Genomic DNA, 12,821 nt, shown 5'->3' on the forward strand with positions numbered 1-12,821 from the left:
AGAGTGAAAAAGTTGGCTTAAAGCTCAACATTCAGAAAACGAAGATCATGGCATCCGGTCCCGTCACTTGATGGGAAATAGATGGGGAAACAGTGGAAACAGTGTCAGACTTTATTTTGGGGGGCTCCGAAATCACTGCAGATGGTGATTGCAGCCATGAAATGAAAAGACGCTTACTCCTTGAAAGGAAAGTTATGACCAACCTAGACAGCATATTCAAAAGCAGAGACATTACTTTGCCAACAAGGGTTCGTCTAGTCAGGGCTATGGTTTTTCCTGTGGTCACGTATGGATGTGAGAGTTGGACTGTGAAGAAGGCTGAGCGCCGGAGAATTGATGCCTTTGACCTGTGGTGTTGGAGAAGACTCTTGAGAGTCCCTTGGACTGCAAGGACATCCAACCAGTCCATTCTGAAGGATATCGGCCCTGGGATTTCTTTGGAAGGACTGATGCTAAAGCTGAAACTCCAGTACTTTGGCCGCCTCATGCGAAGAATTGACTCATTGGAAAAGACTCTGATGCTAGGAGGGATTGGGGGCAGGAGGAGAAGGGCATGACAGAGGATGAGATGGCTGGATGGCATCACTGACTCAATGGACTTGAGTCTGGGTGAACTCCGGGTGTTGGTGATGGACAGGGAGGCCTGGCGTGCTGCGATTCATGGAGTTGCAAGGAGTTGGACATGACTGAGCGACTGAACTAAACTGAACTGATGCCTAGACTCTTCTCTGGTGGTCCAATGGTTGAGAATCCGCCTCCCAGTGCAGGGAGCACGGGTTGGATCCCTGGTCCAGGGAGATACCACATGCTGCATGTGGGGCAACTGAGCCCGTGCACCACAACTACTGAGCCCATGCACCTGGAGCCCATGTCCCAGGAGAGAAGCAGCGAGAAGCTGGTGCACTGCAACTGGAGAGTAGCCCGTGCTCTCCATAACTAGGGGAAGCCCAAGGGCAACTATGAAGACCCAGGGCAGCCAAAAATAAATAGTTAAAAATACATGTGTGTATATATATATATACACTGATGCCCAGATTCTACCCTTAGAGTTTCTTACCAAATTTGTGTAACATGTGGCCTCAGCACTGGGATTGTTAAAACTCCCCAGGTGATTTTAATGCTTAGAGAGAACCACTAGGGTAGCTGATATAGTCTTTAAATTGGACAAATAAAATTTAGAACTGATGAGATTGCAAAGTCCCCAAGCCGCCTGAGTTGGGCCATGAAGCAGTGTAACTGTTTCTGTGTACCGTGGGGCAGGTACAGGTGGGTGCATGATACATCTTGACGTTGTTCCACTCTTTTTCTCCCACTGCTTCAGGGTGTTCAAGAAGGTTTCTGTTGAACTGGTTATGGGTCCACATAAATGTTGATTGCTTCAGTCCTGCCTTTTCTTCCTAGATGCTTTGAACCTGATCATCAAAATCTTTCATTTAGTAATCATTCTCAAATCCATTCTAAGGATACAGCAATGTGAAAATCAGGGTACTTTTTGCAGAGAACAATGATATAGTTGTCACAATGAAAACAATATATTAAGTATTCGTTAAGAATGAGGGCAACATCATTTAAAAGTGGACATTTAATTTCCAAATACATGAAGTTTTAAAAGTACCTTTGATACTACTTTCTCGTTTAAATGCTTTCTTCCCTGCACTCGCCCTCTGTGTTCTTTCTGTCTTCTGACCTTATTGAGGCTTTCAATGGATAAGTCAAAGAGCTCTCTCCTGGTAAATGTCACACTGCACTTGAAAATATGTGGGTTATATTCACATATCTTGATTTCTAACATAAATCCACAGTGATGAAGAGAACAGACTCTGTATGATTTCAATACATTTAGACCATAAAACTTTTGCAACTTGTTTTATATCCCTGGATGTGTTCCAGTGTCTCCCAGTTGATAGTCTATGAGAACTTGAATTCGTATCGTATTGTTGTGTGAAAATTCTGTAAATCTTAATTATGTTGAATTGGTTCATGGTACTTTTCAGGTCTACTGTTTCCTTCTACTTTTCTGTCTATTCATTCTATTAATTTTTGAGAGTTTGATATTGAAACTCCAACAACTAAAAATCTCAATTTATCTACTTAAAAACATCATAACATTTAGTGGAACTATATGTAACTTTGTCTTGTGTTTTCCAAGTCTCATGTAAATGTGTTCTCATAATTTCATAACTTAAAAAAAAAGAAATAGAAAATAAGAATAAGGTCAAAACTTTTGTGGAAACAACACATATCTCACAAAGAATAATCCCTAAGATATTTCAGAGGTCTTGTTTTACCAAGGTAATGTATATGACAGAGTCCTCTTGTCAAATTTAATGCAAAAGCTTAGTCTATTGAAATCGTAGGCTCTGTGGTAGGTCTTATCATAACTTCCATTCTCAGGAATAAAACATTCACTGAATTGAGTCCATGCACATAAAACATTCAATTCAGTTCAGTCGCTCAGTCACGTCCAACTCTTTGCAACCCAATGGACTGTAGCACACCAGGCTTCCCTGTCCATAACCAACTCCCGAGCTTGCTCAGACTCATGTACATCAAGTTGGTGATGCCATCCAACCATCTCATCCTCTGTTGTCCCCTTCTCCTCCTGCCTTCAATCTTTCCCAGCATCAGGGTCTTTTCTAATGAGTCAGTTCTTTGCAATAGGTGGCCAAAGTATTGAAGCATCAGCTTCAGCATCAGTCCTTCCAATGAATATTCAGGATTGATTTCCCACCATTAGATGGTTCATGAAATCTTCCTCCTGAAATATTTCTCTCACAGGAGGTTGTTTGTGGTAGGAAAATAAACATGTTGACTTTTTAAAAAACTAGCTAAGTACCAGAATTCACCTTTCTCTTTATGGGTACTCTTTTGGCACTAGCAGAAAGAAAGTAGTATATTTTCTTGAAAATTCAGGCTTCATAAATTTGTTTTATTGAGTATATCAAACAAGTGTTTAAGATTATGTAGTTGGATAAAGACTTGTGTGGTCGTTAGGTTAAACAGAATATGTAAATCTAAGAAAAACAGCATTTTTAAACTTGAAGTTTGAACCCACCTTCATGTATGTGGGCTCAACCAGCTTTTGGCTTGTACAGCAGTGATGTTCTGTCACATTTACTATGTGTTTATATTTAATTATATGCTCAAGATAGCAGAATGTTTGACATAATGATGCCTTCATAAGATTTTCCCAAGAGAACTTGATTTATGTGTATATATATGTATATATATATATATATACACACACACACACACACATACATACACACACATATATCCCTGGAGGAGGGCATGGCAACCCACTTCAGTATCCTTGCCTGGAGAATCTCATGGACAGAGGAGCCTGGTGGGCTGCAGACCATAGGGTCGAAAAGAGTCAGACACAACCGAAGCAACTGTGTGTGTGTGTGTGTGTGTGTGTACGCTCTTGCTCATGAGATATTGCCAATGGCTTATTATTTAGAATGGCTTTTAATCACATAATCACTGCTCTTTTATTATTGCTAACTTTTAAATGTCTTTCTGTTGTTTTTTGATGATTTTATTTTTATTTTTGGTCACACTGGGTCTTCATTGCTGCACAAGGGCTTGCTCCAGTTGTGGTGAACAGGGGCTGCTCTTTTTTGCAGAGCACGGGCTCTAGGGTGCATGGGCTTCAGTAGTTGCTGCTGAGTACAGTCTAGAGTACAGTCTCATTATTGCGGTGCACCGGCTTAGTTCCTCCCAGGCACAGGGAATCTTCCTAGATCAGGGATGAAATCCATGTCCCCTGCATTGGCAGGCAGATTCCTTACCACTGAGTCACCCAGGAAGCTTTATATTATTAGTATCTATTGGAAGATCTTTCTTTTAAAAAGCACAAGAAACTGAGGTTTGGAGGAGTTAAATAACCTGCACTAAATTTGGAAAACTCAGCAGTGGCCACAGGACTGGAAAAGGTCAGTTTTCATTCCAATCCCAAAGAAAGGCAATGACAAAGAATGCTCAGACTACCGCACAATTGCACTCATCTCACACGCTAGTAAAGTAGTGCTCAAAATTCTCCAAGCCAGGCTTCAGCAATACGTGAACCGTAAACTTCCAGATGTTCAAGCTGGTTTTAGAAAAGGCAGAGGAACCAGAGATCAAATTGCCAACATCCGCTGGGTCATCAAAAAAAGCAAGAGAGTTCCAGAAAAACATCTATTTCTGCTTTCTTGACTATGCCAAAGCCTTTGACTGTGTGGATCACAATAAACTGTGGAAAATTCTGAAAGAGATGGGAATACCAGACCACCTGACCTGCCTCCTGAGAAACCTATATGCAGGTCAGAAAGCAACAGTTAGAACTGGACATGGAACAACAGACTAGTTCCAAATAGGAAAAGGAGTTCGTCAAGGCTGTATATTGTCACCCTGCTTATTTAATTTCTATGCAGAGTACATCATGAGAAACGCTGGGCTGGAAGAAGCACAGGCTGGAATCAAGATTGCTGGGAAAAGTATCAATAACCTCAGATATGCAGATGACACCACCCTTGTGGCAGAAAGTGAAGAAGAGGAGAGTGAAAAAGTTGGCTTAAAGCTCAACATTCAGAAAACTAAGCTCATGGCATATGGTCCCATCACTTCATGGCAAATAGATGGGGAAACAGGGGAAACAGTGTCAGACTTTATTTTTGGGGGCTCCAAAATCACTGCAGATGGTGATTGCAGCCATGAAATTAAAAGATGCTTACTCCTTGGAAGGAAAGTTATGACCAACCTAGATAGCATATTCAAAAGCAGAGACATTACTTTGCCAACAAAGGTCCGTCTAGTCAAGGCTATTGTTTTTCCTGTGGTCATGTATGGGTGTGAGAGTTGGACTGTGAAGAAAGCTGAGCACCGAAGAATTGATGCTTGTGAACTGTGGTGTTGGAGAAGACTCTTGAGAGTCCCTTGGACTGCAAGGAGATCCAACCAGTCCGTTCTAAAGGAGATCAGTCCTAGGTATTAATTGGAAGGACTGATGGTGAAACTGATACTCCAATACTTTGGCCACCTCATGCAAAGAGTTGACTCATTGGAAAAGACTCTGATGCTGGGAGGGATTGGGGGCAGGAGGAGAAGGGCATGACAGAGGATGAGATGGCATCACTGACTCGATGGACATGAGTTTGAGTGAACTCCAGGAGTTGGTGATGGACAGGGAGGCCTGGCGTGCTGCGATTCATGGGGTCGCAAAGAGTTGGACATGACTGAGCGACTGAGCTGAACTGAACTGACTGAAGTTATTTTAATCAATACCTGCAATCCCAGGGCAACACTGTTTCAAACCCTGGTTTAAGAATAAACTGGGTATCCTCTGAAGTCAGGCATGTTGTAGTCTCCTTTGAGGATTTGGTCTTAGTTTTCAAAAATATAAGAAGTGTCAGGTGAACCCCAAAAGTCTAAGGTGATTAGGAAGGAGAAAATCATGATGAGGTAAAACCTCATTGAGCACCTGGGCTCCTTCACACTGGTGTAGACCCTTGTAGATGACTGAAGGCAAGTTTTCACTCCAGCCCACTGAGAATAAGACAGAACCTACCTCCCAAGTGTCTAAGAATGTTGCTTTACTGATGATGGTATTGCCTTTATCATCTTTGGGAACAAGGTCCTCCCCAGGCTGTAAATGCGAAACAAGAAGCTTAGTGCAGTGTGCATCTGAACACTTGATTCTGTCAAGTGAGGTTTCAGGATCCTGACTCATCCTAAACACCCACATCTGCATACCATTTTTTTTTTTTTCCAAGCTCCACAGTATAAATTTCAAGAAGCTGAATTGAAATAAAATCTCTAGATCAATCTGCTAGAGTATAAAACATAAGTTCTTATATTTTAGAAATTACTGGACTTTTTTTTCTTCTTCTTTTGGCCATGCCACACGGCTTCTGAGATCTTAGTTTCCTAATCAGGGATTGAACCCATGCCCTTGGCAGTGAAAGCATGGAGTCCTGACCATTGGACCCTCAAGGAATTCCCAGAAATTGCTGGACTGATTTTAAAATCTATCATAAACTCATTCCAGAAGCCACCATTAGCCCCGGGGACATGGACTTCTCACAAACAGTTGGGGACAAAGTTCAATTTCAAGAGGTGAGAGAGCTGGGAATTCATGTCCCTCAGGCTCTCTGGCAGGAGCAGAGTCCTATTTCCTCACTGAGCACTGGCTACCTTTCAGCACGATCAAACTTGGGCTCTTCTCCAAAACGGCATTCCCAGTGCATCAGTTAATGAGAGGATTGAACCCTGAAACAGCATTAAGTAAGAGCTGCCCTGGGAGGAGAGCCCTTGGCATGGAATCAGGACCAAAGCAGAGTGGCAGTTGCAGCTTGCCTGGGCTGCTAGAAATCATGGTTTTCTCAAATGTAACAGAGAAAGCCAAGGTGTGGGGTCACCTCCACACTGGTCCATGGACTTGGACTCCTTTTCAGGCCAGTGTCTTTCTGCTCCACCATCTCATCCTGAAAACTTTCCTGTGGAGTCCTGAAGTGCAAGGCCTCTTGCTTCAGCTCCCCTTGGTCCCCAGCCTCCAGCCCCCAGCCCTCCCCTCCCAACTCCTGACACAGCTGCTATCTTCCAACACGTGCCCAGGAACCAGAGATTGGGACGGGGAGGAACTTCAACCTGTAAAGCCTGTGGAAAGTGAATGAGGTAGAGGTCCAGATAGTCCAGTCTCAGATCCTTGAGGGTCTTCTGACAGGATTCCCTCACTAGATGCTTCTCCATGAAGGTGGGCCACAACTGCAGAGAGCAGAGCAGGGAGAAATCAGCAATGGACAGAGAAGGGGCTACCTTTCTCTGCTTTCCCTGCTTTTTGACCCTCAGCTTGAGCTAACCCCAGGGGCAGGCCATTTACAGCACAGCTGGTTAAGATGTATCATCCAGGGATGCAAGGTCACCAGGTCGCTCTGGAAGTCACTGACATCTCAAGTGTCAAGGGCAAGTTATCTTTTTGACTCACCTGGTATTCTATGTATTTGTTACATCAGGTACCATATTTGGGCACAGACTCAGTGTTTGTTTACAGGCGCTGTTCTCTTCCTCAGCAGTAGGGTTTCTGAAGTCGTGGATTGTGGCCAGGATTTAAGTTCCTAAGCCTTTGGGAACAGGTGGTCCTCTACTGCTCTCCTATGTCTCTGAGCCCATGGGCCACCAATAATAACTCTACAAGGAATTTATCCAGACGCAACCAGTGGGGTCTATTTGTCCCACTAGATACATGCACTTTCCAAGTACCTGTAACTAGTCCCTTTTAGTAAATTGGGTATAATGCATATTCAGTGATTCTCAACCCTCTCTCACCCCACCCCTCCCTCTTTTTATAACATTCTGTAACTTGCCTTTTACTAGCCTGAACTGAAGTGAAATTCATATATGACAATAAGTATGTCCCACCATTTTCCAAAGTACCTGCCAGCTGAGAACCTCTGGGCTACAACCACTGAGACCACAGTGCTGAAAGGTGGAGCTTCAGGATCCAATTGTAGCCTTAGCTCTTGGCTGCCAGGGGGAAGATGGAGCCCACCAATAGGGAACAGGGATGCTAAAGACACCACCCTGGCTCAATGGAGACTACTCCTCTGGGGGGAACCCACTCGAGAAGGGTGGGTAGCATCAGCATCAGTGCACGACACTGGATGATAATGTGGATGTTTGCGTCCAGGGATGTTATAAAGGCAGTGATGAAGACAGCTGGGGGAAATGACCTGAATTGTTCTTGTTGTTCAGTCACTCGGTCATGTCCAACTCTTTGTGACCCCATGGACCCAGAATGCCAGGCTTCCCTGTCCTTCACTGTCTCCCTGAGTTTGCTCCATTGAGTCAGGGATGCCATTCAACCATCTCATCCTCTGTAACCCTTTCTCCTCCTGCCCTCAATCTTTCCCAGCATTAGGGTCTTTTCCAATGGGTCAGATCTTTGCATCATGGCCAAAGTATTGGAGTTTCAGCTTCAGCCTCAGTCCTTCCAACGAATATTCAGGGTTGAATTCCTTTAGCATTGAATAGTTCGATCTCCTTGCTGTCCAAGGGACACTAAAAAGTCTTCTCCAGCATCACAATTTAAAGCATCAATTCTTCAGTCCTCAACCTTCTTTATAGTCCAACTGTCACATCCATACATGACTACTGAAAAAACCATGGCTTTGATTATATGAACCTTTGTTGGCAAAGTGATATCTCTGCTTTTTAATATTCCGCCTAGGGTTGTCATAGCTTTCCTTCCAAAGAGCAAGTGTCTTTTAATTTCATGGCTGCAGTCACTGTCCATAGTGATTTTGGAGCTCAAGAAAATAAAGTCTGCCACTGTTTCCATTTTTTTCTTCATCTACTTGTCATGAAGTGATGGGACTAGATGCCATGATCTTCGTTTTTTAAATGTTGAGTTTTAAGCAAGCTTTTTCACTCTCCTCTTTCACTTTCATCAAGAGGCTTTTTAGTTTCTCTTCTCTTTCTGCCATTAGGGCTGTATCATCTACATATCTGAGGCTGTTGGTATTTCTCTTGGCAATTTTGATTCCAGCTTGTGATTCATCCAGTCTGGCATTTCACATGATGTACTCTGCATATAAGTTAAACAAGCAGGGTGACAATATACAAACTTATCATACTCCTCTCCCAATTTTGAAACAGTCCTTTGTTCCATGTCTGGTTTTAACTGTTGCTTCTTGACCTGCATACAGTTTTCTCAGGAGGCAGGTAAGGTGGTCTGGCATTCCCATCTCTTTAATAATTTTCCACTGTTTGTTGTGGTCCACACAGTCAAAGGCTTCAGTGTAGTCAATAAAGCAGAAGTATATATATATTTTTGGAATCCCCTTGCTTTTTCTATGACCCAACAGTTGTTGGCAATTTGATCTCTGGTTCCTCTGCCTTTTCTAAATCTAGCTTGCACATCTAGAAGTTCTCAGGTCACATACTGTTGAAGACTAGCTTGAAGGATTTTGAGCATTGTCCTGCTAGCATGTGAAATGAGCACAATTATATAGTAGCTTGAGCAATCTTTGGCATTGCCTTTCTTTGGGATTGGAATGAAAACTGACCTTTGCCAGTTTTGTGGCCACTGCTGACTTTTCCAAATTTGCTGGCATATTGAGTGCAGCACTTTAACAGTATCATCTTCTAGGATTTGAAATAGCTAAGCTGCAATTCCATCACCCCCACTAGCTTGTTTGTAGTAATTCTTCATAAGGTCCGCTTGACTTTGCATTCCAGGATGCCTGCCTGGCTCTAGGTGAGTGATCACACCATCATGGTTATCTGGGTCATTAAGATCATTTTTGTATAGTTCTGTGTATTCTTGCCATTTCTTCTTAATTGCTCCTGCTTCTGTTAGTTCCTTGCCATTTCTGTTCTTTATTGTGCCCATCTTTGCTTGAAATGTTCCCTTGGTATCTCCTCCTTTTTGAAGGTCTCCAGTAGCCCTACCTACAGAGGTTCGTCTAGTCAAAGCTGTGGTTTTTCCAGTGGTCATGTATGGATGTGAGAGTTGGACTATGTAGAAAGCTGAGCACCGAAGAATTGATGCTTTTGAACTGTGGTGTTGGAGAAGGCTCTTGAGAGTCTCTTGGACTGCAAGGAGATCCAACCAGTCCCTCCTAAAGGATATCAGTCCTGAATATTCATTGGAAGGACTGATACTGAAGCTGAAACTTTGGCCACCTGATGCGAAGAACTGACTCCTTGGAAAAAACCCTGATGCTAGGAAAGATTGAAGGAGGGAGGAGAAGGGGATGACAGAGGATGAGATGGTTGGATGGCATCACTGACTCAATAGACAGAAGTCTGAGCAAGCTCCGGGAGTTGGTGAAGGACAGGGAAGCCTGGAGTGCTGTAGTCCCTGGGGTCGCAAAGAGTTGGACACAACTAAGCTAAACTGAGCTGAGTAGCCCTACCATAGAGCATGTAAACTCCAGGACTGGGTTGCCCCAGGCCAAACAACTAATAGGAAGGGAGCACAGTCCACCCACAGCAGATAACTGGATTAAAGATTAACTGAGCATGTCCCTGCCCACCTGAACAAGACCCAGATTTCCCCACAGCCAGTCCCTCCCATAATGAAGCTTGCCTCTTAACCTCATCCAGAAGCAAAAACTATAATCCCAAAGCCTCCAGAATGAAAACCACAATCACAGAAAGCTAACCAAAGTGATCACATGGATCACAGCCTTGTGTAACAAAGCCATGCTGTGCAGGGCCACCCAAGATGGATGGGTCATAGTGGAGAGTTCTGAGCCAACAGGGATGCGCCATATAGTGAGATGAATTATATATATTTGTGCTAGGGTCACTGAGACTCTAGATAGTAAATGTGATCCACTAGAGCAGGGAATGGCAAACCACTTCAGTATTCTTGCCTCCAGAACCCCTCGAACAGTACGGAAAGACAGAATTCTGGGTGCTGACTAGATCCAACACTTCTGCCTGCTTTGAAGTGCAGTCTTCCCACCAGGTGAGCCCTGGGTACCTTGCTCACTATGAAGTGTTCTTCCCGCTTCACAGCCTTCTCTTGGATCTTCTCTTGGATGGCTTCCCCCACCTCATGCTCATTCTCGTAGGCATAAGCACAGTCCAAGTGGCGATATCCTAAGTCAATGGCCCCCTTCACAGCCTCTCTGACTTCTCCTAGGTCAGACTGGAAGGAAAAAGAAAAAACCATCTCCCCAGACCACCTTCAACAGGCTGTCTTACTCAGCCCAGCTTCTCCAAACCAAGATTTCCCTGAGATCCCTTTTTCTAGGGGATACCTGGGAAGAAAGCATGCTTTGGAAAACTTTTCAAAAGAGAAGAAAGAAAAGTGAATTAACTTTATGATTAGAGCATCATGTCCCATCCTAGCTCAAGCCTATTCCCTTCTGATTCAGGTTCATGCTCCAGCCCAGAAATGTCTCCGGGTACACAGAAGTGAAGTGAAGTGAAGTCACTCAATCATGTCCGACTCTCTGCGACCCTATGGACTGTAGCCTACCAGGCTCCTCCATCCATGGGATTTTCCAGGCAAGAGTACTTGAGTGGGTTGCCATTTCCTTCTCCAGGGGATCTTCCCAACCCAGGGATCAAACCCAGGTCTCCCGCATTGCAGTCAGACACTTTACCATCTGAGCCACCAGGGAAGTCAAGGTACGTAAAAGAGACTGAAAACTTTTTCTAATGACCAGGCTACACACTGGATTTTGAAATAAACTAAAGGAATTTCCAGAGAGAAAGTAGTTATTACCTCATAAATTCAGGCTCATCTCATGCTAGGTGTGTGATCTGAGAAGATTGCTTAATTTCTCTAAACCTTGTCTGCAAAATGGGAATAATGACAAGAGAATCTGCCTCGTGAAGCTATTGCTGCTTCCCAGGTGATGCTAATGGTAAAGAATCCGCCTGCCAATGCAGGGGATGTAAGAGATGAGAGTTTGATTTCTGGATTAAGAAGATCCCCTGGAGAAGAGCATGGAAACCCACTCCAGTGTTCTTGCCTGGAGAACCCCATGGACAGAGGAGCCTGGTGGGCTATAGTCCATAGGGTCACAAAGAGTTGGACAAGACTGAAGTGATTTAGCACGCACTCGCACGAATGTACATGAGGTGATTGTGGTAAGTGCCATAGTGAGTGTCAAATTTGAAGTACAGCACCAGGCATACACCTAAGAGTCAGTAGATAAAAGACATTATATAATTATTGTTTCAGAAAAGGAGAAATAGAAAACCTTGTAAAAATGGAATGTCTCCCCTCACTCGAAGGCAGAAAGTTTTTCTTTCTTCGAAGAAAAGAGAGAAGGAAAGAGAGAGAGGGAGGGGGGAAGGAAGGGAGGAAGAAAAAAGAGAGAAGGAAGGAAGGAAGGGCATTAAAAATACCACATTCTGTCTAATCTAGCCAAGCCAAAGAATGAAAGAAAAAGAAACATTTACAACTGATCAACCTATCCTTTCTTCTGGTGGGCTACGGTCCATGGGGTCACAAAGAGTCAGACACAACTGAGCAACTAACACTTCCACTTAAACCGCTTAAAACTTGATACTTACTAAGAAAGCTCTCACCACTGCTGGAAAAAGTCAGTCTTGGAGCACTACCGCTGAATCAGCCCTGAGAAAGCAACTCAGTCCTGCCTCCAGCGCCCAATATTTACTTCCCCAAAACCCTTGCCTCTGGGCTTTCCCTCAGGACAGGAGGAAATGCCCAAAGGCCCTCAAGGGAAGAAGGTGTCCAAATATGTGCACACTTACTTTCCAGGTGCCCAGGCCCAAGATGGGCACCTTAGCCTTGGTACTGAGCTCCACAAAGGAGACCATGGTGCGTGCAGAAACAGCCCCGAGGGAGCCAGTTAGAGGTCTTCTGCCCCACTGAAATGTGCTGGCTGCAGAGGAAGCACCCTGCCCTGGCACGAGCAGGAAAGTCCTTTCATCCTTTCATAAGATTCAAGTTAATGAACATCAAACACTGTTACCTCGAGAAAGTTCTCCCTGATAAAAAAAATGCATGAATTATTTTATAAGAGTGAAATTTTATCAACAAATTAAAATAATGCACATGGAAAATTAAAATGTGCATCTATTTTAATTGTTCCTATCTTATTACTCAACTGTTGTAAAATTTTTTTTTCCCCTCAGAGCATGGAAACTATCGAAGTATAAGAATATGTTTGTCTGTTAACCACCTGGACAGGATCCTTGTATGCTAATATTCATCATATATTAGTGATTCTTGTCACTTTCTTAAAAAACAAACTTTGTGATTGAAAAAAAATGCTATGTACTCAAGTCCTAAGAAGCCCTAAACTTTTAGGCTTCTTTTCCCTTAAGACAATGTTCATGTGAGATTCTTCTTT

At 43.5% G+C, this 12,821-nt stretch overlaps 1 protein-coding gene across 7 annotated transcripts in view; it reads right to left on the bottom strand.

Moving 5' to 3' along the window:
- LOC104982298 (aldo-keto reductase family 1 member B10-like) overlaps positions 1-12,399 on the bottom strand; it is a 21,899-nt gene extending 9,500 nt beyond the window's left edge. For 4 of the 7 annotated variants that reach the window (XM_010831647.1, XM_010831646.1, XM_010831645.1 and 1 more), the window contains exons 1-4: positions 12,220-12,399; positions 10,472-10,639; positions 6,631-6,747; positions 5,552-5,629 (exon numbers count right to left, since the gene is read on the bottom strand). In XM_010831647.1, the coding sequence (XP_010829949.1) occupies positions 5,552-5,629; positions 6,631-6,747; positions 10,472-10,639; positions 12,220-12,285 (429 nt within the window). In that variant the 5' untranslated portion in view covers positions 12,286-12,399. The remainder of the gene's footprint in view (positions 1-5,551; positions 5,630-6,630; positions 6,748-10,471; positions 10,640-12,219) is intronic. The other 3 variants (XM_010831650.1, XM_010831649.1, XM_010831648.1) reach the window with 1 other exon arrangement.
- Positions 12,400-12,821: the final 422 nt, after the last annotated feature.

This window comes from Bison bison, unplaced genomic scaffold, assembly GCF_000754665.1.
Source record: "Bison bison bison isolate TAMUID 2011002044 unplaced genomic scaffold, Bison_UMD1.0 scf7180017864530, whole genome shotgun sequence".
In the NCBI taxonomy this organism is placed as follows: domain Eukaryota; kingdom Metazoa; phylum Chordata; class Mammalia; order Artiodactyla; family Bovidae; genus Bison; species Bison bison.